Source organism: Danio rerio, chromosome 10 (genome assembly GCF_052040795.2).
Source record: "Danio rerio strain M-AB ecotype USA chromosome 10, GRCz13ab, whole genome shotgun sequence".
Lineage (NCBI taxonomy): Eukaryota > Metazoa > Chordata > Actinopteri > Cypriniformes > Danionidae > Danio > Danio rerio.
Genome location: NC_141030.1, coordinates 29,849,554 through 29,877,012, shown reverse-complemented (window position 1 = coordinate 29,877,012; position 27,459 = coordinate 29,849,554). Strand labels below are relative to the sequence as shown.

General features: G+C 35.6%; 1 protein-coding gene and 1 long non-coding RNA gene across 13 annotated transcripts in view; one reads left to right on the top strand and one right to left on the bottom strand.

Moving 5' to 3' along the window:
• trim3b (tripartite motif containing 3b) overlaps positions 1-27,459 on the top strand; it is a 63,881-nt gene that overhangs the window by 24,004 nt on the left and 12,418 nt on the right. For 8 of the 12 annotated variants that reach the window (XR_015500425.1, XR_015500426.1, XR_015500427.1 and 5 more), the window contains 5 exon segments: positions 15,232-15,413; positions 20,153-20,393; positions 21,246-21,397; positions 23,236-23,416; positions 26,259-26,991. Coding sequence is in view for 9 of the 12 variants with exons in the window: in XM_087269518.1 (XP_087125644.1) it covers positions 15,268-15,413; positions 20,153-20,393; positions 21,246-21,397; positions 23,236-23,416; positions 26,259-26,991 (1,453 nt within the window). In the remaining 3 variants the exon portion in view is untranslated. 12 annotated transcript variants of the gene reach the window in all.
• Positions 40-4,231, bottom strand: LOC147842094 (uncharacterized). The gene is made up of 7 exons (XR_015501167.1): positions 4,123-4,231; positions 3,898-4,019; positions 1,904-1,987; positions 1,726-1,780; positions 1,546-1,621; positions 1,295-1,471; positions 40-950 (listed from the first exon to the last, which is right to left on the bottom strand). It is a non-coding gene; the product is annotated as an uncharacterized LOC147842094 (long non-coding RNA).

Below are 27,459 nucleotides of genomic sequence, written 5' to 3'. Positions count from 1 at the left end.
TCCATTGGTGACTGCATGCACAAATAAATAAATAAAACATTTCAGTTCGCAGATGTCCATTTTTATTTATTAATGTAGAAATATTTCATTACAACTTACAACTGAATGTGTCAAGAAATAAAATTACACAGCAAGTATAAAGCAGACATGTAAAACAGTAAAAAGAACAATTTAGATAACAAATAAAAATTGTTCACTCACTGTACAGTATATAATCTACCCTTAATACAAAGACCACAAGAATACTGTTTAAGATTTATAAAAACATTACACAGGCTACATTAAGTACTGCACTTTATAAAGTCCAAAGTATTTGTCTTTAGTCAGAATACTCAGTCATAATAAATAATTTGTCATCAAAATTTTCTCTGTATTTCAGAATGAAGGCAAACTTTCTCTATAAATTGCTTCAACAGTGCAGAAAACCAAAAACATCAGTAGCCTCTTTCTCAACATCAGTAGATTACTCCTCATCATCCTCAAGTGGAGTTGTAATTTGTTGTAACACAATATGTGTTTATGCTTTTGATAAACATGACATGTAAGGCACTTATAATTGGAAAATGTTCTTTGATAGTCATTAGGACCACAAGTTATTTAAAAATTTGCTTTATGCATGAATGAGAGCAGTGTGCTGGATTAACTTGATGATTGCGATTATCCCAAGAGCATGTAGAGAAACAAAAAACAAGGTTGATCACTTTGGTAACTGGAGTAGATCGAGGGTTGTCACCGTCTACCGTTCATTCAAAACATTCCACTGCAGAAACATCAAGGTGATCTTCTAATAAGATGGATATGTCAAAAATGTATATTCGTCCACATCATCAGCCCGGCCAATCGCAATCCCATCAACTCTCAAGACTGCCGTGACTCATCTTGTTAACACAGTTGTCCAGTCGGTGACCTCCTCCTGTACTTGAACTGTTGGATGTGGTGAAGATGATTCACTGTAAATGACAAAGCAATAATTACTTTAATATCAGTCACTCTATCACTGATGAAGAGAAAATCAACATGCATAGAAAGTGAAATAATTAATATTCACTGATAAAAAAAAAAAAAAAAAAAGTATCACAGATTAAAAGACTAATATAAATTTCATTCATTCATTCAATTTCTTTTCGGCTCAGTCCCTTTATTAATCTGGGGTCGCCACAGTGGAATGAACCACCAACTTATCCAGCATATGTTTTATGCAGCAGATGCCCTTCTAGCTGCAACCCAGTATTATGAAACATCCAGACACACTTATTCACACACACATTTATACACTACAGACAAATAAGCTTACCAAATTCAGCTATAGCGTATGTCTTTGGACTTGTGGGGAAACCGGAGCACTTGGAGGAAACCCTCACGAACACTGGAAGAATATACAAACTCCTCACACAAATGCCAACTGACCCAGCCGAGGCTCGAACCAGCGACCTTCTTGCTGTAAGGTGACAGCACTACCCACTGCGTCATACTAATATAAAGAATATCAAGCATTATAAAATGCATTTATTACAGCATATACTAAACAGAAAACAACATGCGCACCTGAGCACAACGAAATGTTGAAGTGTCTCGCTTAACAAGGCTGGCAACATGAGAAGTGTTGCTGTAAAATCAATTCCTGGAACATACAGTAAGATGTGGCATACAAACAAATATGAAGGAATTCATCTAAAGCTAGAATTTAATAATATTAATGAAGTGGAGAAAGTTTAGAAAGAGTACCTTAGAGTCAGGTCCTTAGAATTCTTCAGTTGATCTCTCATCTTTCGATGAATACCTAGAAAATAATTTTAAACACGTGGGTGTACATTTATTGTTGTTTGTAAGTAAAAACCTACAAATTGAAAATAGTATGCAAGCCATTAAACCATGGTATAGATAATGAGACAGACATACTTACATCTTGTAACTGAGCCATGCTTTCATATGACATGCCTTCATTGCTCTGATGCTGTTAGGCTGCATTCTGTTGTTCAATCTTGTCCTGAAAGACAATTGGAAACTTCATAAACTTCTGGAAAGCAATAAGATAAAGCAATAACTATTTATTTATTTTGAGATATTAATAAAATAGGTAAAATAGCTCAAGGTAAGTTACCAGTTTCAGAACAAATAAGACAAATTATTACATTAAAGAACAAAGTATAACTTAAAACGTCGATTTATACAACGTGGTATGTTAATAATTATTCTACATTAACATAAGTATAACGTTAAACGATAGTATAGCACCAACAATTCTGGACATGAGAGTTTGTGGACACTCCTCAACATTAATATAACTTAGACACTGAAACGAAGATATGTACAAGCATACACACGCCACGTTTGTAACTAGCCACGTTTACATAATCAGTCGCTTTGCCGGTGACAAAATTGTGATTTTTCTTCACAAAATGGCGGTGTATATAACCGTCTAAAATTACATTTCCTCGGTCAACCGTGGCTAGAAAATGGCCTCAAAATATAAAACATTATCGATAATTACAAATTCCAGTATTAATAACAAAAGGTTTTATATCAAGGTATATGAAGACTTTAGTCGCGCCAGCTCCGGGCCACACCGCACATTACTCACGGCCCGATTCCGGTGCACGGTTACGGTGTTACACCAAATTCTGCGACCGTCGTATTCTGTGACTCTAGTAGGCGCTGTTCTCACTGTTTAACTTAAACTCGCTCCCACAGGCGGACTGGACACGCAAAAAGCGTACATACTCTCACGTGAACGCGCTCGGCGCCCGTACACATTATATGAGCGCGTCAATATATTTCATCGTTCTCTGTTTACTATTATTTTTCTTGCCTTTAATATATAGATGTTAAGTTTACATATATTTAACAGCCTATCAAAGAAAGCATTTTACTATAATATGACCAATACAGCGGTAGATTCTATCTATCTATCTATCTATCTATCTATCTATCTATCTATCTATCTATCTATCTATCTATCTATCTATCTATCTATCTATCTATCTATCTATCTATCTGTGTAATTAGTCTAGTTTGTTTTAGCCTTTTTTCCCCTGTAAGCAGTTATGTAGATTACTGTTGATCCCTTTTAAATGTTTCCCTAAATATGTTTATAGAATTTCTTAATTGGCTTTTAAATTAAAAAGAAAAGTATTAAAGTAAATGTGGAATGTGTGTGTAAAATACTGGTTAATAGAACGCACACAAATTAAAATAAGTAAAGTGCATACTTTAATTTAAAATGAAATGTTTTTTATGTGTATATTTTCAAAAAGGTTAAATCTAAGATAACATTTAACTTAACAATTACTTGAAAACTATTAACATAAAGACAGGGTATGGGATTAACATTCTGCCCAGTTGTAGGGGCTTCATGGGGTCAGGCTCAAACACATGTGATACCTCCGGTCACACGTGTCACTGAATCTGTAATTAAGGAATAAGTGTTTTGAGATTGCCATCTTATTTTAAAAGAAGGTTACCCAGGAACAAGGTAATTGTTTCCCCTTTCTTTTTCCACTTCTATATTATTTTCCCCACAATAGCATGGATTTTTGCGTATCCAGTCCGCCTGTGGGAGCGAGTTTAAGTTAAACAGTGAGAACAGCGCCTACTAGAGTCACAGAATACGACGGTCGCAGAATTTGGTGTAACACCGGCAGCGTCGGCTCGCTTCTGCCGCCGCATCTGGCCCGAATAACGTTAACGATACAGCAGACGGACTCGGGCAGGCGAGAATCTAACGTTAGCCGCAGCTGGACCGAGTGTATTTTGCTATCTGTGTTGCGATTATATTCCGCCGTGGCAACACTTATTAATAAAGCAGTTACGTAAGATATTAGGCGCGAATACGTAACGTAACGTTAGGCGATAAAGGGAGCTTTTACACCGAGAAAACTAACAGCATATAATACTCACCTTCTATAACGTTATGTCCCTCGGTGACTTCGATATCATATTGTATTAACTTCTTTAATAAGCTGCAGACATCTTAGCAAACTCCATCCTGCAGGCCAACGTACACCAGCCAGCCCGGAGCACTTAAAGCGGGGGAAAGCCGAGACCGAGAGTCAGACAAAATCAACAGAACACGGCTTCACATGTAAAAATGAGACTGAAAATATATCTTTAATACATTCTTACCTGAAAAGTGTGGACACCAAAATAGACTTTTCTTTGAAAAGCGTGCGAAGTTCTGTGTAAACAGCCAGCATACTCGACCGACCGCCCGCCTCAGTAACAAACACTATTATAACGTCTCAACAAGCCAAATTCTTAAAGAGACAGCAACATCACCACCTGTATGAAGATGCTATTCTACATCCCATATACTATAGAGGGTCTTAAACAGTAAGCAAAGACCAGTATTTACGTTTTTAATGATTAAAATTACATTCAATTATAAATTAAATTATTAACGATTTTGAGAATTTTTTTAATTTAAATACATGAAAAAATTGTAATTATTAAAATATTTAATTCAATCAATTTATTTATTTATTATATTTATAAATTATGTATTTTAGTATTAATGTTTAGTATTAATGCATTTAAATTAGTGTTATATAGTGTCTTGATCTTATCATGAGCTGAGGGTGCAATTTTGTTCCTATAGGGAAACAAAATATATAATTGTACCTTTAAAGGTTACAAATTGGTCCTTTACGGTACAATTTTGTATCCAAATGTGCTATAAAAGGTACAAAAATGTACCTTTCAAACCTAAATCTGGACATTTGTACCTTTATAGCCCATTTGAGTACAAAATTGTACCCTTAGGACCAATATGGGACCTTTAAAGGTACAATTATATATTTTGTTCCCTCTAGGAACAAAATTGTACCTTCACTGTACCTTTTTTTCTGAGAGTGTAGGCGTCGAAGGCTGACCTGTTAAGTTTCTACTGTAGTTAGGTTAACTTAAACCTGTTGTCTTGACTTGTTGAGAATATAATTGAACTACTGGCGTCAGTCAGAAGTGATGATATTTGAGATCGCTGGTTCGAGCCTCGGCCGTGTCAGTTGGCATTTCTGTGTGGAATTTGCATGTTCTCCCCGGGTGCTCTGGTTTCCCCCACAGTCCAAAGACATGCGGTACAGGTGAATTGAGTAGGCTAAATTGTCCGTAGTGTATGAGTGTGTATGGATGTTTCCCAGAGATGGGTTGCAGCTGGAAGGGCATCCTCTACAAAAAAACAAACTGAAATGAAATGTTAAACGTTGTAAATATATCATATTTATTTTATGTCACTTAACGGATAGAGATGCAGAAGACATTGGTGAGAAAATCAAGTCAAAAACTAGTGTAACTATTCTGTTACAAATGAGATTGTTTTTACTGTAATAAGTTCAATATAAAATGAAAAAAAAATGATCCTGTATTAACTAATATAAAGCAATGTTTTCTACTTATTTATAAATATTTTTAAATAAATTAGGAAATTACCCATGGCAACTATATTTACCTTTGGCCAATCAAGTTGGCATATGGCACTTCAAATTTAGGCACCCCTGTTATATAATAACATTTTAATATTGTAATATATCTACTGCTATGAAATCATGTGTTTTATTTTCAGCTAATTAACTGAAGCTACATACTGTATATAGAACTGAAATTGTGTTTGCATACTGAAGTATATTCAATTTTAATTCAGAAATATTAAATATATAAAAATGTGTTACAGCTGTCAAATAAATATTTATCTTTTTCATTTAGCTGAACAACAACTGACACTAAAACATAAAGTAAAATATGTATGTGTATATGTGACAAAAAATGACTAAACAAAAACATTCATAAAAATAATAAACTAATTTAACAGACCAATTCCAAACGAATACAATTATGCATTAAACTTTGCCACGTGTAGTGATTTTTGCTGTATTATTAAATACATTTGACCAGAGTAGAAGTAATACCACCAATAATACCAAACTTAACCCTCCATATTCATCCCAATCCTACAATCTGCAGTCCCTCCACCCAGATGTAATGACATCATCTCTTATATAACCATCATACTCAGTGATTGTTTTAAGACTTAATATGTCGGTCATTTCGCAAGCATGCAAAAGCAGGGCAATGTCCGGAGCTAAACCAAGATTAACATTGATTCAGACGTTTTTGCTATAACATTAAAATCTCTCACAAACCTGAAAGCACTTTGTGTGACTTATTTGCATTTAAACAGCTTTTTCCTATAGAAGCAGGTGCACAGTTAACTGAAAACTACTCAAAGACCTTTTCAACCAAACTTATTTAACATGAGCATTACTGTTAAGTCCATCATACGCTCTCAAACACTCTCAATACAACTAAAAAAGCAGGCATTTCAACCTAAATCCTCTCCTTTTCCCAACCCGCCCAAGTCTGTCAGGCATTGTTTCTCTCTTAGGCAATCCATGCCTTTAGGAAGATAACACTGGACTGCCAATCACAGCAGAGCGTGTGGGAAGAGTTAAACCTGTGCATTCATCCTCAACCAATAGCGCGGCCCAGTGGACGTGGTTTGTGTCTATCTCCGCCTCTTTATTATGACATCACGACTGTGTCTCAGAGCGCAGAGGCGAGTGGACGGTGTACGCTGTGTGTTGTTCATTTGGGGAGGGGGGCTGGAGACTGAGGGAACGGGTTCTGCTGTGCTCTTCAGACACCAGGCCCTGCTGAAAACTACACGAAACAACAATGGAGCCTGCCTGAGACAGTCCACTTGTATGTGTAAGTGTTTTGAGTGTCGCTGTGCGTGCACATGAATGGCTGTGCGGTCTGTGTGTTTGTGCGTGTTCAGTGGCAGTGAATGAGAGGAATGCTTTTGTTTCTGTCTCTTCAACAACACATCTGGTCAGAGTTGGTTTGAGGTCCAGGGACGTTTCATGCTTTGTTTAGTGTCATGTTCATGCGTTTAGTGCTTGATTGTTTTGGGGTTTCATGTGTGAGAGTGGGAGGAGGAATGTGTGCTTTGAGGGAAAGATGCCATTTGTGACCCTGGACCACAAAATCAGTCTTTAATTGCACAGCAAAAGTGTTGGGAATAGCCAAAAATATATTCAAAAAATATAGATTTTCTGTTATTTTCGATATATATATATATATATATATATATATATATATATATATATATATATATATATATATATATATATATTTTCGATATATATATATATATATATATATATATATATATATATATATATATATATATATATATATATATATATCAGAATTATTAGCCCCTCTGAATTATTAGCACCCCTGTTTATTTTTTCCCCAATTTCTGTTTTATGGGGGGAAGATTGTTTCAGCACATTTCTAAGCATAATAGTTTTAAAAACCTATTTCTAATAACTAATTTATTTTATCTTTGCCATGATGACAGTAAATAATATTTGACTTGATATTTTTTCAAGACACTTCTATACAGCTTAAAGAGACATTTAAAGGCTTAACTAGGTTAATAAGGTTAACTAGGCAGGTTATGGTAATTAGGCAGGTTATTGTATAACGATGGTTTGTTCTGTACACTATCGAAAAAAAATAGCTTAAAGGGGCTAATAATTTTGTCCCAAAAATGTTTTTTAAGAAATTTAACACTGCTTTTATTCTACCCGAAATAAAACAAATAAGACTTTTTCCTACAAGACAAAATCTTATCAGACATACTGTGAAAATTTCCTTGCTCTGTTAAACATCATTTGTGAAATATTTAAAAAAGAAGAAAAAATTAAAATGGGGGCTAATAATTTTGACTTCAACTGTATACATATCATATAAATACACAATTTTTGATCAGTAATTTACATAAGCACTTTATTTTGAAAGCTTTAAAGTCTATTTTCTCAATATTTAGATTTTTTTTCAAGCCTCAGATTTAACATTTTCAAATATATGAGTCAACTATTGTCATATTCTAACAAATCATACACCAAAATCTTTTATTTAGCTTTCAGGTAGTGTTTAAAACTAAATGGTTTTGGGCTGGTTTTGTGTTCCATGGTCGCACTTTTGTATGTTAGTATCCCTTTGTAATGTTTATGGATGTCAGAAGCAGTTACAGTGTGTGCATAACTATTATGCAGGTCGATATTCTTTTCATATATTGCCAATTCCACTACATCATTATTATTGAATACAAAATGAATAGTAGTTATGCATTAATAAATGATGTATAAATCAGAACTGCAGCCTACTTGAGTCTCCAGAAGTACACAGTGTCAGATTCTCAGAGACTTTGCTAAGGTGAAGAATCCTGATATAAGACCCCCTTGAGAAAAATCACAGACTGATTTTGAAAAGTTTCATGCACAGAGAGGTTGAGATCTTCTTAAGGTACTGAGGGTATAGTGAATAAATCATGGTGTGAATTAATACTAAGCAGGATGGACCAAAGAACTCTTAAATCTTATTTGCTGCCAGAAAGATAAATTCTTTAAACTGTGGTAGAAGAGTAAGTAGCCTTGGTCCCTTCATCCAACTCCAAGTCCAAAAAAAATTTATATATATATATATATATATATATATTAGGATGACAGGCTATATACAGGGCTTGGTTAGTAACATTGGTGCACTCACACTAATCCAAACCATGCCCTGGCATGTTTCCTGGTTCGTTTGATATGTGTGAGTGCTCAAAATCGGGCCCAGGCGTGGTTCAGTTGGCTGGCTCTGGCCCGGTTTGGAAGAGGTGTGCTAGAACACAGTTTGTTTGGGCTTTGGCATGGTACGCTTGCAGTGTGAGTGCAAAGTGCGAAAGAGCCCGAAACTGAAGATGCGACGTCACTATTAAGAGACTGCTTCTTATGGGTTTATTAATCATTGTTACTGTTCAATAAATGCAAACTGTCATAGTTTATTAAAGATACAAACCCCTTCGCTGCACGTCAGCTGCACTTTCAGCCAACCTCCTAATACGTGCAGCACGAGGACTTTTATGATAAATAATGAGCGTCAAAAGTTGTGAATCTGTTTGCCAAAATATTTGACTGTGTCAATGCATCCCAAAGGACTAAAGCAACATAGCTAAAGCAATGTCCACTGTGCTTATCGAGAGTGCTTCTCTTCCCGTTAAACTGAACAGTTTCATCATCGATGACGTAAGCTTGCTCCGGCTCGGAAGGCAAAATGCAGTGTGAGTGCAGGCCATCAGGGGAGAGGACAGGGGGAACAATCGCGCTTTGGCATAGTTCAAGGGAAACTACTGAAGAGGTCCTAAATGTGTTAATTCATGATTCAAAGCTAATTTTAAAATCTTTCAAATTAAATTTAATTTCTCATATTCTAAACCTGATTTTGTTGTTGTTGCCCTGCTACAGTATGAGTATTACTTGACTAGTGGCAATCCCTCCTTTTTGCTTATTAATTTTTTAGTAAATACGAAAGGATGAAATATTGGATTTATCCCTCTTTTTTAATATTTCGTTGTGATTAACTTTTTAATTTTGGCCTATTTTACTTATAAAAGGAACGCTGTTTATAGTAATAATGCACATTTAATATAAGGAGTTTTTCACTTATAGTTCTTGTTAAAAATGCATCGCATAATAATAATTAATTATATACAAAATAAATGATAGTCATTGAGATTTGCACTGTATGTTAGCAACGGAGTGTGTGAAAGGTGTATACACATGTGCCATGGACACAGTGACGTGTGGGAGTGGATTGTGGGATCATTTTGTAAGAGGCTGCGTGACACAATTGCTGATTGTTGTTGCCTTCTCTTTTTTTAAACAATGACACGCAGTGTTTGGTTTCTCAATTGTGGCTGTATGTGGGTCAGGGTTTCTGACCAGGGGTCTGACCCTGCGGAGCCTGTTTTAGTGGAAAAGGTGGATTTATGTCAGTCTTCAGCCTTCAGTGTACTGGCTGCTCTATGTATGTGTGTTATGATGCAACAACACTCACTGAACACTTATTGAAAAATGTATTATGCAGTTTATTTGCATGCAACTAATTTAAAGGCACAACATGTTGCTTTTAAATGATAGATTGCTTTTAATTATACTATCATACAATCAAAATGATCATTGCAATTGGATCATTGGTCTGTCTACATTGCAGGGAAAAAATAAAAGAATGGTTAAAAAAATAAAGGACAAGTAATTAAAAATAATTAAATGAATAAAATGAAAATAATTTAAAATGAATAAAACAGTTTATTCGTTAACCCTTTGTTTATTTGTTTCATTAAAAAGTAATACTTTAAGTATAATCTATGAATGCTACTGTAATTAATAAAAATAAGATAAAATGTATTAAAATATAATAACCAACCAGTAAAAATGTAAAAATAAATAAGCCACTCAAACTGATTGAAATTAATAAATATTAGAATACAATATAAACAAATTTCATTAAAATTATTAATATGTATTTGAGTTAAATACAATATATAAATGAATACAGTACTATAACAGATAGCACGATGTAGTAATGAAACCTAATAGAAACAAACAAAATGATAATAATAATATAAGATCAAATTTGGGGTCCCCGAATCTAAAAAATGCAAACAGGATCTGTAATAGGTCTGTCCTAAAATTGGAGTATCAGTAAATTTTGGTTAGTCTGAAAATACCATACGATGTGACCTTTTAAAACAAGACAAGTAGTGTGACTTCCTAAAAAATATTTTTTTAACAATTAATTAATACTTTGTAATATATGTCAATTATTATATACAATAAACTAACTGTAAATACTATTTAAGAATGCTTTTCAAAATTAAATGTACACTTTACACAAATGCAAACTAGACTTTTTTTTTTTTTTACATTTTGTTTTCTATGCACTCTGACAGAAAATGCCCTGCTCTTATATTCAGATGTGTTTATTTTAGATGTTTTAGTTAGTTTATTTTCAGATGTGTATCGTATATAAATATGCTTTGAAAACGTTTCAGTCACATGATCATTCAGTGTACATGTCGGTGTGTATGTGATTCCTGTTCAGGCTCTTCTTTCTGTGTTGTGGCACAAGAATCCCAGCCATCCGCTGCTGGACGTAACCCTTATTAAGCCGACCCAAGTGAGACATGTGGCTAAATATAGCCCACAAACATCAACACATCAAATCAGAGGGTGAAGGGGCTTTAGGGAAGGAGGATTACTGAGATCGGGTGAAGGGAACGGGTATCAGTTCTCTTGTTACCACCATCACTCATACATTCAGAACAAAACACTCACTGTCAAAACAAGGCAGAGAGCAGAAGTGACAGACTGAAAGAGTGATAATGAAACACTGGTCAGCAAACTGATCAGACAGAGTTATTCCTGAGTTATTGGCCTTTTCATGCATGTTTTTAAATAAGAGATATTTCTCTCCCTTTTAATAAATATTTTTTAAATTAATAAATTGTAGATAATCTTGATATAGTCAATATAGAAAATAAATAAATAAATAAATATATATATATATATATATATATATATATATATATATATATATATATATATATATATATATATATATATATATATATATATATATATATATATATATGAAGAGTTCAGATGCAAAAACCTCTAAATTCTCAAAAATTTTCCTCTAAAATTAGCATTTTTATCAGGATCTGATAGGATTTGTGTAGGTTCAATAATATCACTTTTATGGCAAAAAATACATTCATTTACTGGTCTTTAAAGTGAAATGACTTAACATAAACAAAGAAGGCTGAGAGAAATGTTCATTTTTTGACGGAAATTTGAGACTGCACTTAGAGGTCTTGCATCTGAACTCTTAATCTGAACTATATATATATTGGGCTAATGATTCTCACGTCAGCTGTGTACTGTATAGACGTTTTACAAAAATATTGCAAAAACATCTGTATTTCTATACTTTTTTGCAATAATTGCAATTAATTGCTATGCATTTCAAATAAAAACTAATTTAAGAATGATTAAAAACAATATTGTATTGTATTATTAGGTGTGATCTTATCCATAGCCTTAGTGATAAACAGAAATCTTAATATTATACTAATAAAACATTACTAATAATATTTTTTAATACTTAAAATGAATTAACAATTATTTTATTATACAGTAACAAGTGTTTATAATCATTTTATTTAAGCATAAAAAGGGTATGTAGACAATAATCTGTGTACTACCATTTACAAACATTAATATAATTATTTATAAGGATATATATATATATATATATATATATATATATATATATATATATATATATATATATATATATATATATATATATATATATATATACATACATTTTTAATTTTTTTAATTATTATTATAAATAGTGTAAAAAACAATAAATATTTTCTGCATGCTAAATAATGTTTTATATTTAACAGGTGTGTATAACACAATCAAAAATAATGTGTATGTTGGCTAAGCAGTACACTTTATTTCACTAAATAATTAAAATAACATTAATTATTAATTGACCTTTTTAAAATGATAGCTGTGGGGTTAAATGTGTCAGAGAATTGCATTGTAATATTAATGCATTGCAATTGTAATATTACAAAATATTTATTTGTTTCACTGTATTCACCGTTTTTTGCTATATCTGCAAAAAATGCCCAGCACAATACCATTTATTTTTTTATGGTTGGTGATTTTGATGTTTAGCATGCTGCAGGTGCATCGTATATCTGTGGCCCAGTGTTAGACGCTGTCTTTAACATCCTGCCATATTACTTTTACCTCAGTTTTGTATCTCTTTGCCCGGAGCACAGCTAAAGTAAAAAGCGTCCCAGCATGCTCCTACATTGCAGGCGCATGTAATGGCCTCAGCAGTAGCTCAAGCTCTTGTATCAGCACTTATCTGCCCGCCCGCCCGCCGTTGTTGCGTCTCATCTGGAAAAGTGGCATGAAAATTGCCAGCATCTATTTGCCTCCACAACTCCATAATCCAATTTTCTGTGCTCTTCTCTTCTGATGAAACACTGTGTTCCGTGCCCTGCTGAATAATGATTATTTTCTTGCGTGAAAGTTGGTTTGGTTGCAGCTCAGCAGGTCTTCTGTTCACATTTTTCATTGGGATAGTTTTCACAGAAATGAATATAATGAAATTTACATTATTTGAAATATTTTTAGTCAAATCTAAGAAACTTCTGTTGAAACTCGTAGGTTTAACGGGGCTTAAAAGCAAAGTACAAACTGCAGATGAATTAAGTTCAGGTTTCTGTGTTCAAGCTTAGTTTGTACGCAAAACAATAATTTATGGGAGTGAAGAACACTTAATTAATCCGTAATTACACAGATTCTACACCGTGAACAGAATCAAGCTGAACAACTAGATGTTAATGATATACTTAAATATAATTAATTGGCTCTCTTTAGTTTTTTTGTGTGTGTGTGAAGCAAGAAATCACAGTGAACTTGAGTATTTAGCCTTATTAGTTGCTCAAAGAGGCACGTGCGCACATAGGGCTGAACCTGTGCAGTGCACATGCCCTTTTTTGTCTTGGATAAAAATGTGCCCTTCCAAAATGTTCAGAAGTGGCCCCGCTCCACAACAATCCTCCCAAACCACCAACCACCCCCCACCCCCCACCCCACCCCTTATTCCTTTGACAAAGATCGACATTTGAAAATTAACATAACTTTTTGTTTATTTCATTTATTGCTAAGACACAAAAAAAAGCCAACTGAAATTAAATGATTTAATTAAATGTTGTAAATGAATCAGACTTTTAAATTGTAAATACTGCCACTTGACACATAGAGGACAATGCATAAGATATCTGCGAGCAAATCAAGGTATAAAGGCAGGAGCAGCTGGACTAATATTTTTTACATGGAACTCTATTGTGTCATAAATGGGACTATGTTTTTACAGTAAAAAGTTCATCATTAAATGTTACAAATGATACTGCATTAGTTAATATGATATAAAGCAATGTTTTCTAGATATTTTTAAATATTACAGAATTAATTAGGAAATTACTAATGGCAAATTTAATATATACAGGTTTGGTATATTTTTTTGTCCCACAACCCTCAATCAAGTTAGCTTTTTGGCCCTTTATAGGAAAATGTTTGGGCACCCCTGATGTAGGCGTTCATTTTCTGCGGGTGATACTCTTGCCCCAAAAAACTAAATAAAATAGTTGTGAAAAACAAAACAAAAACAAAAAACCTAGTATATACTTTAGGAACGGTATAACCTTAACTTTTCCAAACCACGGTAAACCTTGAAACAGGTTACCGTCCCATGCCTACACCTGACTGATAATTCAATAGGATTCACAATAATAATCTCAAGATTCAGTCACGATTTTTTAAAATAAAAATGATCTGAAACAAATTTAAGGTGTAGAGTTCTTTCATTTCTTTCTTAAATGTTTCACATTTCTTCATAATATAATATATTTTCTGCCATAACTAAATTGCTATTTTATACACAAAATCCCCAAAAATTATAATAATATTACAAACTAAAGAAGACTCATCAATATAAACTAACAAAAACTGTGACTGTGCTGGAATTTTACATATTTTTGAAAATGTCAGCATATTTATGTTTTCTGGCGTAAGCTGAGGTCTTTGCACATTTAACCTGTCCCTTGCTGAAGAAAAAAACTCTTTCACAGGGGGCTGAGTTGGCTGGTGTGGTGTGGAGTGTGTACAGAAGTGGTCAATAGGCTCTCTGCACCAGGGGACTGACCACTGGCATAAAAATACTGATTATAAAATTACTCATTATATAGTAGCATATAGAGACAGGAGTTGAACATGATTATGAAGGTGAATATTTCATATTACTTGTATAATTAATAGTAAAAGTATCAGTTTGAATAAGAAATAATCTTGAAGGTGTTAAAATATTTAATAATAATAAGAAAATTATTAAAATATACATTAACTAATTTAAAAAGGAGAGGGTAAAAATTATTTAATACCTGCTTCTACAGCAGAACTTTTTCTTTCAGTCTGAAAAACATCTTCACATTTCGCTATGAAAACACTGATGCACAGTTTGATCTCTGTAGAACTTGGAGCAATCCTCCGGTCCAGCTTTGTCTTATTAATAGTTTTTTTGTGTATAGATGTCTGTGACATTAGTTTTCACTGTGCTGATTGTTTATTTGCATCCTATTTGTTGTTCTGTTAGCGTAAGTAAATTTATTTTTTGCAGTAATCTCACAGTTTGAATTTTGTCTGGTTCAATTCACCACTGTCATTTTACTCTTCCAACCCAAATCTTACTTGCCGCTGATGTGTTTTTTTTTATCAAATAAATATTTTTGTTAACTCATCATTTTGTTCTTTTTAGGTTAAGGTTTGTTCTGGCCCTCGGCCCCGACTTTGGATGTCTGTCACAATGGCAAAGTTTGAGACCGGCCGCACAAGCCCAGTGGTCCGTCAGATAGACAAGCAGTTCCTGGTGTGCAGTATCTGTCTGGACCACTACCACAATCCCAAAGTCCTGCCCTGCCTGCACACCTTCTGCGAAAGGTCTGTATCTGTTGCCACTTTGATTGATAATTAAAGAGGGAAGGAGGAATTATAGGAAGAAGATTCAGTAATAAGTCTCAGTTGAACTCATATACTTAGTGGCATTAAGCCTATTAAAATGAGTAATAAGGATCTTGTAATAGCGCCCTCAGTAATTGAAGCATGAATCGGCAGTTATCCTTTTTATAAGATGGCATATGAACTTTGAATACTTGCTTCTGACAGAATTTGGCACGGATGGGTACTCTGCACCTAGAACAGTTTTGACATGAGATGTGCGCAGTTTGACAATGAGACTCTCTCTGTTTGTTTTGGGCTTTGTATGTCAGTGGATGCTTTCCACTGTGATTGTCCGTGTTGTGACTGAAATTTCAGCAGCATTTGCCCTTCTTTCACTTTTGCTGTGTCTAACAGGAGGATCTAATTTATGAAATGAGACCTACTACTATAAGGATGTTTGGATTTGGTCTAAAAACAAAAAAGAAATTAAAACATTTTAAAAAATCTTAAACTGAAAGGCTGCATTTATTTTCTTAAAATATTTGAATACATTTTAAAATGCAGTTTATTTCTGTGATTCAAAACTGAAATTTCTGCATCTTTACTCCAGTCTTTAGTGTCACATGATCAACAAACTATTATTATTATTGTCATTAATAATTAATTAATTAATTAAAATAAAGTTTTTTAGATGTTAGTATCAGTATTGTTAGTATATTGTTAGTATTTAAGATATCTAAAAGCTAGTGTGCTCCAAAACAGTGATAAATATCGCATTTAGAAGTTATGAAACGCATATAAACATGTGAAGGTTGTAGTTTGTCACTTCCATTTATGCCGAGTTCAGACTGCATGATTTTTGCCCCGATTTTGACTCGCTGACAGATTTTGAGAAATCACAGATGAATGCCTGAAATCACAGGTAAAAATCGGTGCTTGTTCACGTGAGTAACAATCGCACAGTGTGAACTACCAAAGACGTGATCTTAGAGAATTGCAGATGAGTCGCTGACACCCATGAGGTATTTGGCATACTAAATATCTGGAGCTGTCGGGGATTCAACTTATGCTGTGTGAATTGTGTTCTGATTTAAAATGACATTGGCGATCACCTACAGCCAATGAGAGAGCAGCATCCACTAGTATGGGTAGCTGCAGGAGGCTGGGGGAGAAGTTAAAAGGGATTCTTCTTGGAAATGGAGGAAAAACTAGTGTAAATTTGTCAGGAGCGCCCGTGTCTGTTTGATGTGTCATCTGAGAAATACCACATCCAGGTTAAAAATGAAAAAATGTTAAGGTGAAATTGCTAATTCCCTTCAAAACCAGGTGAGCAAAATAAGTACATTTTCTACCCCATTAAAGGCTTCTTTCTCACTATGTAGTTACAAAATCACTATGTAATAACAAAAAGTACTATGTGACCTGCTGTTGTTTCCATGCCTCTTCTCGCTTGTGTTTGGTTGTGAGAGACATAGTTCTCGGACCGAGACAAAGTTGTTGGCGATTCTTCCTAATGTAAAGTCATGGAGTGTGAAACCCCCTGTCGCTGATCAATCCTACACTGTAAATACAGCAACGACGAAGCGCTAGCCCAGATAGTCATGCAGTGCGAAAACACATGTGACACGACTACTTTGAAAGTCTTGCAGTCTGAACTCGGCTTTAAATGGATCAATGGTTTTATTTATATCACCTCATAAATCTCAACTCATGACCAATATAATGCTCTCTGTATCTGTCATGCCCGCCCCCTTTGCATTGGCTTTTCATTTGAAAATCTGAAAATTTCATTTGCGCTTCAGCTCAACCACTCTCACTGGCAGAGCAGTAATAAAAAAAAAAAAAAACACTATTGGCTGTTAAAAAGGGGAGGAGCTACACTATGTACACTATTTAATCACTATGTATTTTAGTTGAGATTGTCAAACTACAAAAAATAAAAAATAAAAAAACACTTTAAAAAATATATTTTTAAAGCACTTAACGGGACTGTGGCGAGGGGGCGTGGCCGAGAGCCGTGGGAACGGGGTGAGGCCACCGCGTAAGTGGATACACCTGCGGTGCGCACCTACCTCGGATCCCACGGAAGGAGCTCTGGACCATAAAAGTAGGACCGATGGCAGAGGAAGCCGAGAGAGGACCGGGCCCGGACATATTTTACTTTTGCTTTCAGTTTGACGGCAGTCTCCGTGAGGAGCTGCCGTCCGTTTGTTTTGTCACTGTTATTAATAAATATTTTAAAGTTCCGTCGGTTCTCCGCCTTTCATCTTCCCGGCGGCCCAAAGGGCCGTAAACTTTATTACAGTGGTGCCGAAGCCCGGGAGAAGGAGGGACGCGTTGTCCAGATGCCCTCGCCGAGAGGGGGCTTGTGTTCGGGAGTTTACCCGAGTGGGGGAGAAACTCGTTCGTCTGCCCAGAGTGCCGGGGCGGCCTGAGGCTGGCGAGGAAAGGATCTGCCTGCTGCCGTCTCCCAGCATGGGGAGGAGCAGGGGACGCGGGGCTCACCACCGGAAGGGAAAGTGCTGAAGGGAGCCATCCCACAGAACCCGGGGGAGTCGCCGCGATCCGCCATGATGCCAGAGCCTGCATCCATCCACCGAAGCCGGAGCGGAGAAGGAGACCAGAAATGCCGCCAGCCAGCCAGCCAGGAGAACCGCCGCCGGACGCCAGAAGACGGACGGGTGGATAGATTCCTCCACAGGGCTCCCAGCACGTCGTCGCATCTTGTCGGTTCTCCGCCTCCTTCTTCCCGGCGGCCCAAAGGGCCGTAAACTTTATTACAGGGACCTTTAAATAATTTCGATTTAAATTTTTTTTTTTTTAGAAATTCAGAAAACAGGCATTATTTGAAATACTAATATTTTGTAAAGTTGTTCATTCTTTTTGCTGTCACTTTTGTTGAGTTTAATGCATTCTTGGCTTATTTCTTTAAAAAAAAAAAAAGCTTACTGTACTCAAACATTTGAATGGTTGGGATGTAATAATGATTAGAGATATAGTTTTTTTTAAAGAGTATTTAAACATTTTGCGATATGTTATTTTTAAAAATGTTAAATAACATTGCTGTATAGCAGCTTAACCGGATACTTGACCCAAAAATAGAAATTCGGTCACCATTTACTCCTATTTTAAAATCTATATGACTTTCTTTCCCATGTGAAACACAAAAGGAGTTATTTATAGCTCAATACTCGAGTTGTTCCTATCTAAAAAAAAAAGAAAGGCCTTTTCCGGAGCATAGTGACTTAAATTTCATTCGTTTCCTCACACAAAGCTATCAAATGACGCTTAAGTCTTAAAATATAGTGCATGAGTCACTGAGCACTTGTATTAAGGTTTATGGTGCTTTTATTTACACGTCTTGTAGTTTGACAGTCCTTGATGCTGTTCAATTTAATTAAAAACTGAACTGCTTGTTGTCTACAATATTTTTGTATTTGCTGTTTTAATAATGTGAGCTTATATTATCAAGTCCAAAAACATTGGCTTTGTGTTGAAGCTTATTTTAATGCAGTTAAAGTGTGTATAATTCAGTTTAGGGCAAAAAAACCTCTGTATGTGTTTTGTATGTTTGAATGTTTAATAAGATATGATATACAGTTGAAGTCCGAATTATTAGCCCTCCTGAATTATTTGCCCCGCTGCATATTTTCTCCCTAATTTCTGTTTAACGGAGAGAAAACATTTCTAAACATAATAGTTTTAATAATTAATTTCTAATAACTGATTTTCTTTTATCTTTCCCATGATGACAGTACATCATATTTTATTAGGTATTTTTGGAGACACTAGTATTCAGCATAAAGTGCAATTTAAAGGCTTAACTAGGTTAATTAGGCAAGTTAGGATAATTGGGCAAGTCATTGTATAACAGCTGTTTGTTCTGGATTTTTTTTGCTAATAATAGGGGGTAGAGCTGCATGATATTGGAAAAAATTTACAATCCGGTATTTTATTTTTCTACGATATATATTGCGAATCTTGCTAAATAATATTAAGTATTATTTCAGCAGATGGTTTAAATGGTTCTATTTAGAAAGAATTTGTAATTTTAGAGTAATTAGGATGATTTTGTTGGCCAGTACATCTGCATAAAATATAATAAACAAACATTGATAAATACAGTAGCAAAGATACAAATAAAATAAACCGTGCTTTATAGTTTTCTGGGAGTCTGAAAGTATTTAGTTACATAAACCGATGTAGTTAGCAAATGTAAAATAGCACTGTATAGTCTCTATTAACCTTTTTTTACATTACATTCTTGTGCCCAAAACCTTAAAACTGCAATGGAATGCTTAAACTATCACAAACCTTACAAATACATGCATTTGAGATACATTTGTGGGCTTACTGCAAAGTGTAACAATACATCACATGTTTTTTCAATTGTGGCTCCTGGTGAACTATAATCCTGACTCCACATTGCAGATCCTCACATTGGGATATCAATGCTGCAACTATATATTGTGCAACCCTAATTGGGGGCTAATAATACTGACCTTAAAAAGCTTTGTAAAAAAATTTAAACTGCTTTTATTTTAGCTGAAATAAAACAAATAAGACTTTCTGTAGAAGAAAAACATATTGTTGGAAATACTGTAAAGAATTCCTTACTCTGTTTAGCATCAGTTGGGCAATATAAAAAAGAAAATACAGGAGGGTTTATCATTTTGACCTTAACTGTATATGTACAGTCTCTTAATTATGTCTTTAATGAAGTCTTTCTGCTTTCACAGGTGCCTACAGAACTACATTCCCCCTCAGTCCCTGACACTGTCCTGCCCCGTGTGCAGACAGACCTCTATTTTGCCTGAAAAAGGTGTAGCAGCACTCCAGAACAACTTCTTTATCACAAACCTTATGGAGGTGCTGCAGAGAGACTCTGAATGCTCTCGTCCCGAGGCCTGCAGCGTGCTGGAGTCTGTCAGCGCAGCCGCCGCTGGGAAACCACTCTCCTGCCCCAATCATGAGGGCAAGGTAAGCCTCTTAAGAGCTGATGATGAAACCAAATTTGGCAATACTCTGAAGCATGATGGAAAAAAGCAAGGTATTGTTTGTAAAATTGCAGATAGATAAAACTGAAGCCCCCTTGAAATCAAAGATATCGGCCTAATTTAGAAATCGGATCAATAACGATAATCTTAAATATAGCATTTATCCGCCGATAACGATATGGCCGCTGATATATTGTGCATCCCTAATTTATTCACATTTAACTAGGCAGGTCAATCTAAATCAGCAGTTCTCAAAGTCTCAATTCAAAGGTCTAAATCTAAATTCTCACCAATGTCAAAGATTATAACAAAACATTTAAAAATCAAAGAAACATTTTTATGCTTTTTTTCTGTTTAAAAATACATTAATAACTTAGTGCAAAAGTGGCAAAATGACACTTAATTTAAGTGTCAGCAATTATTATGAAGAAAAAAACAACTATAACCACAGTTAGGAGACTGGCAGAGCTATGACATAAATTAAACGCTATTGGCTGTTTCATAAAGGGGGTGAGGCCGCTCCTTATGTCCCACTCTGTTTTCTTGTTGAAGGCCCTTCAGGACACTCAGTAGAGCTACAAGTGAACTGGAATTCCTCATCCACCTGTCATCTCTCTAGATTTCAGCCAATTTTCCATTTGGCAGAGGCTGTTGTGTCTCTTTCTGCTTATTGCTCTGTCCTTTAAACACACCCCTGAAAGCTGCCAGCTTCTTTCTTTTATGTGCCTTCAAAGTCATAATACATGTGTGTGTTTAGGCTGTTCAGGCCAGTTAGCGAGCATTAGGGCCCTTTGATAATGCATTAGGATGCTGAGTGATTGGTTTGCCCCTGCAGGTGATGGAGTTTTACTGCGAGTCGTGTGAGACTGCCATGTGTCTGGAATGCACAGAAGGGGAGCACCGGGAGCATGTGACTGTTCCACTGCGGGACGTCCTAGAGCAGCACAAAGCAGTGCTGAAGAACCAGCTGGATGCCATCCGCAACAGGTACAAATGTTCATGTGAATCCGACGACTGTATAATTTAGTTCTTCATAATAGCCATGGTGACAGCACATTACAAAAAAATTTTCATCACAATAATTGTTATATAATCGTACCTAAGAAGTATGAAATTGTGCTTATGTGATGTCAAGAGTGCATAGATACTGCTGCTGACAAAAAGTGATATTTAAACATTTTTCACAGTATTACCTATTAAGTGAAAAAATTTTGTAAGGAGCACACACGGCTAATTCTAGGCTGACAAGGCTAATTCATGATAGACAATCATTTTATTATTCAATCAGCATAAGACCAAATGATAAATAGTCAAGCATGTCCTACCTCGGTTTTCTCTCCACTTTCAGCAACCCTCCACCACCCCAACTCCTCACATTAAGGATGTTTTCACACCTGACTTATTTAGTTCAGTTGAATCACACTAGAGTTTATTTCCCTCCTGTTACAGTTTGTTTGGGCAGGCGTGATTGTAGCAATTGCACTCGTGTGCGCACCAAAAGCGGACCAAAAAAGCGTAATGAGACCTCCTTGAAGAGTTGGTCTCGGTACACTTTCAAACGAACCCTTGAGCGGTTTGTTTATGGTGAGAACATGTTCTGAAATAAAACAGACTTAACCGCAAAAAGCACTGCGCCTTTTTAGACCAATCCAGCTTCTGTAGTTCGATGCGCTGTCCCATCTTATGGGGTGTGGAGAAAAAATATTTGTTGATAGCGCTTTACCAACAATTTTAAGCAGAAAGAGAGAAAGGGGAAACACATTACCTGGTGGATCGTTGAGAATATTTCCGGAAGATGACCTTATTGCAGTTTAGCTAAATTAATTCACGCCTCCTCCTGAAGTGACTTGTGATGCGCCTTCACCACTTGCAATGCATTAAAACATTGTTTTCCAGCCGCAGCCACGCTTCATTCTCGAAATGTATAGTTTATCTTATGTGATGTATACAAATTATAGTATACTATGACCAGGGATACAATCAGCCAGTGCAGTCGTCCTTATATAGTGAAAAGTGACATCTTGAGTCTGCTGCATGTTTACTTGAGGGAGTTTATTGGCATTTTTCCGCATGTCAATTTTGACCAATCGAAAAGCAGTTTAGAAAATACATTCAGTAACATCTGGCCAATGAGTGATGTGGATTTTGTCAGATGACTGCATTTTGGTTCTTTTCAACTGTTTCGGACCAAAACAATCAGTGTAGTGTGAAAAGGACCCAAAAAAAAAAAAGGCAGAGAAATGCTACAATGTATCATTTGTTGCCCCTGGTCCGGACCAAATAAACCAAATCACAGATGTGAAAGCACCCTTAAACCGATTCCTACATAAATCAGAGTGGGGGGAGCCATCTGGAAAAACAGGATTTAGGGTGTCTTTCCCAGCTTAATGCCCTCTGCTCGGACACACATCAAATATGCCAAGTGTGAACTTGTGAAATTATTCTTCTTGGGGAAGTCTTACTTCCTTTAGTTAAAAAAAAAATAATTAACTGCTAAGGTGAATTTTATTGGCCCCCTTCATAACTGTTTTTTTGATTAGCTACAGAACAAACCACTGTTGTCTTGCCAAATTAACATAACTTGCCTGTTTGCACTTTAAGCTGAATACTAGTATCTTATAAAATAAATAGTAAAATATTATGTACTGTCATCATGGCAAACACAAAAAGAAATAGTTACTGAAAAATATGGTTTACAAATGTTGAAAAAAATTTTTGGTTTCTGTTTAAAATCTCTTGGGAACTGTTTGAAGAAAAAAAGTCACTAGGGAGCTCAAACTGCTGCCTTTAACTGTAGCTTCAGTCACTGGTTTCTATTTTTTCAGACTTCCTCAGCTAACAGCCGCCATCGAGATGGTGAATGAAATCTCTAAACAGCTGACAGAGAGGAAGAATGAAGCCGTCAATGAGATCAACATGACATTTGAGGAGCTGGAGAGGGCTTTACACCAACGAAAGGCTGCACTCATCACAGACCTGGAGAACATCTGTAGCACCAAGCAGAAGGTCAGAAAAAAGCAGTTGACAGCCTGTGCTCCTTCTATGTCTCAATTGTGAAATTCTCACCCACTATTTTTGCACCTTTTTGTGTAATTAATGTAATGCAATGACATGCACCATTTGTGAAGCTGCTTAGGGACAGTCATTTTTAAAAAGTGCTGTACAAGTAAGCTTGAATTGAATAGAACAGATTACAGATTTATTTGATCTCTCACCGTATTAATCCCAATTACAAACTGCCCAATTTAAAATTAGATTCTGATTTCTGCTTCTTTTTTAGTGTCTGTAGCAAGCATTTGGAGATAAATCAGACAATTAGAAAGAGCTAGTGAATGGCAAAATAAAGAAAGGCAACTGATTTGTTTGTGGAGAGATTGTGGTCTTCTTTTTAAAATGTATCTCCAGAATCACTTTCAAAGGCCACTGACTGATCCACTGACATCCTGAAGTACATTTTGAATCATTCAATAATGAGATGAAATCACAGGATTGGATGGACCCAATTCTTTCCTATTTTTTCCCCTTTTTACAAATACCCCTTTTTCCTACACATTACTGCTTCATCTTTCATTAAAGGTTGCACTTTTAGTTCGGACAACTTTTATTTAAAAGAAATGGAACAAATTTTGAGAATTTAAATATTGAGATGGGCCAAAATAAATCCCTATGCATGTATTTTGTTCCTTTTTTATTTGTATTTCTTTAAGGACTGTAATATTTAACATATCTGTAATGTTGCTGAGGATAGACTTGCTGTTTGGTTTTGGAGTTGTTCATTGTCTGCTGAAAAAGTTATATTTTAAAGGGGTAGTTCACCCAAAAATGAGCATTAACTCTCTGTTTACTCATCATTAAGCAGTTCCAAACACTTATCTATTTTTTCTTCTGTTAAACACAAAATAATATATTTAAAAAAAGAAGAAAAAAGAAAAGAAAAATGATAATCATCCTCTCCCATAGTTGGAAAACAACACTATGGACATGATTTCTACCATTCTTCAAAATATCTTCTTTTGTGTTCAACAGAAAGTCAAACAGGTTTGAAATAAGTAAAGGGTGAGTAAATGATGACAGAATGTTCGGTTTTGGGCAAACTGGAATCCCTTTCATTCTCATAAACTGCATTTTAACAGTAGATGAACTGTAAGGAGAATAATGACACTTTATTGTACTCAATTTTTTAAAATACTTGGTCACACTTTATTTTGATGGTCTGTTTGTTGAATTTATGGTACATTGCATCTACATGCAAACTATATCTCATTAGGATAAAAGTAGACTGTTAGGTTGGGGTTAGGGTTAGTGTAAGTTGACATGTACTTGCAAAGTTTCTTATAATCAGTTAAATGTCTGTTAAAGGGGCAGTATCAACAGATATTAAGCAGACAGTCTACTAAAACTCAAATGGACCATAAAAATAAAGTGTTACCAAACACTTCACTGATTTATTGGATGTAGAGCTTTATAGGGAGTAACTAAATCTAGATGGACAGGACAACAAAATCATCTTCTCTGCTTACTTTCCACTATATATTCCACCATATATTTTAGATTAGATTCAACTTTGTTATTATTACACATGTACAAGTGATGGAGGATATAGGTATAAGTCATATATGCACTAGTTATCGCATACAGACCCTGATCATGCGTCAATAGTGTCGCCACATTTGTACATTGCTTCCAGGACAAATGTCATTCAACAGCACTAGTCAAGACTAAAGCCAATGTGAAGATGCTGGACTTTAGGGCTGTGTACGAATGTAGTAACGAGCAAACAAAGTAAACAAAGCACAAAGGTTGAAGAATTCATAGGTAAGATTTCTTTCTTTTTTTTTTTTTTTTTTACCTTTTGTATGTTACAAACCTTTGTGCTCAACAAGTAACATTATTGATGGTAATACAGTCTCTTGCATTGACCATAAGGCAAAGAAGCACCGACTTGCTCTAAATACTTGGCTTATGCTAGTGTTGTTGAATAAAATAAAGCAAACAATGTAAATGAAATATGACAACAAGACGCTGCGGTGCCAGAAAATTGATCGATGGTTCACACGAGTCCATAGAGATTCACTCACAAACGAATCGCTTCCTCCATTAGAATTGGAAGTGAAAGCAGAGAGGGGGTGTGTTTCAGAACACTGATCAGATAAAATGTAACAGGGAGGGAGTATAATACGTTTCCATGCACACAAACACATGCTCCTTGTCGGCAATGCACGTGTGGTCACTTGTCTATCCTGAAAACTCCTGATCATAGATATATGTATATATGTGTATATATCTCTGGCTCCGGATGGCCACGCCACCACTGCACCTTAGTTCGCATTCATTTCAAAGGAGCGCTACCCTGTACTAAAATGGTGGCTCTATTGACGCATTCCTTCCAACCAGTAGACAACCATAGCGTAGGTGACATCTAATGTAAATATCTGTGGGTATAAGTTATAAGTGCAATTATAGAAGACTATAATATTTACAGATGGATGTACTATGAACATAACATACAAGTCATATTAACAAGAATCATTGGTTTACAAATAGATGAACATACTGTACAGGTTGCCATTAATGATCAGGGATATGCAAATCAGTATGAACATAATATACATGTTGTTATTTGCTATAAACAGGAATTACAAATAGACATGTAGATATGTATATCATACATTTACGAATGTATAAGTGCTGTGGATATGTGCACTTACAAACTCTTTGAACTATACATGAAGATGATTTTGTTGAAAATTAGACTTAAAAAAACGGTCTAAAAATGTGATTAATTTTTCAAGATAACTAATATGAAAGAAAAAGAAAAGGAAATTATCTTCTACCCTGTCTTCCGCAGGTTCTTCAGGCGCAGTTATCGTCACTCATGCAGGGAAAAGAGCACATCCAGAGCAGCTGCAGTTTCACCGAACAGGCATTGAGCCACGGCAGCGCTACTGAAGTCCTGCTGGTCCAGAAGCAGATGAGCGAGCGTGTGAGCGCTCTAGCCTGCCATGACTTTCCAGAACGGCCACATGAAAATGCCCACCTGGACTGCCAGATCGAGACTGAGGGCCTGCGACGCTCCATCCAGAACCTGGGCGTCCTGCTGACAACGGGGGCTGTGGGACATACGAGCGTGGCCACTGGAGAGGGACTCAGACACGCTCTGGTCGGCCAGCATGTGACTGTGACCGTCACTACTAAAGATAAAGACAGCGAGCTCGTCAGGACGGGTAATGCGGCTCTCCGAGCAGATATCATGGGGCAGGATGGAGCGCAAGTGACTGAGGCGGAGGTGGTGGATAATAAGAACGGGACGTACGAGGTTGGTTATACACTGAAGGGTGAAGGCGAGTACTTGTTCTCTCTGATACTGTATGGACAGCCGGTGAGGGGCAGCCCATTCAAATTAAGGGCCATAAAGCCATCGGATGTGCCTCAGTCTCCGGATGACGTGAAGAGGAGGGTTAAATCTCCAAGTGGGACAGGTGGACACATCAGACAGAAGGCTGTCAGGAGACCCTCCAGCATGTACAGCACCACCAAAAAGAAGGAAAACCCCATTGAGGATGAGTTGATTTACAGAGTGGGTAAGAAACATGCTTTACAAAACTTCAGAAAATGCATATTGTAATTAGGGTAAGAATTTAGAAAAAGCTTTCATTTGTTTGACTGTATTGGTATTAGCTAATATGACAATGAAAAAATCTTTCTACAGCATTTATATATTTTAGTTGATGCTAGTTTTTATGGAATGCATTACATTAAAAATATGTTATTAGTTAGTGTGCTGTGAACTATCCTGAACAATAAACGTCATTTTGCTGGCATTGAGTTAGGAATAAGTAACAGCATGCCATTGAATTATTAGAGAATAGTGCAAAGATAATTATAAGACAATATATTAGTGCTGTCAAATGATTAATTGCATACAAAATAAAAGTTGTGCGTACTGTGTATAATTATGTTTATATAATTATATGCATTACTGTATTGTTCAAAATGTATAAAATATGTTGTATAAAATATATATATTATACATATAAACATTATAATAC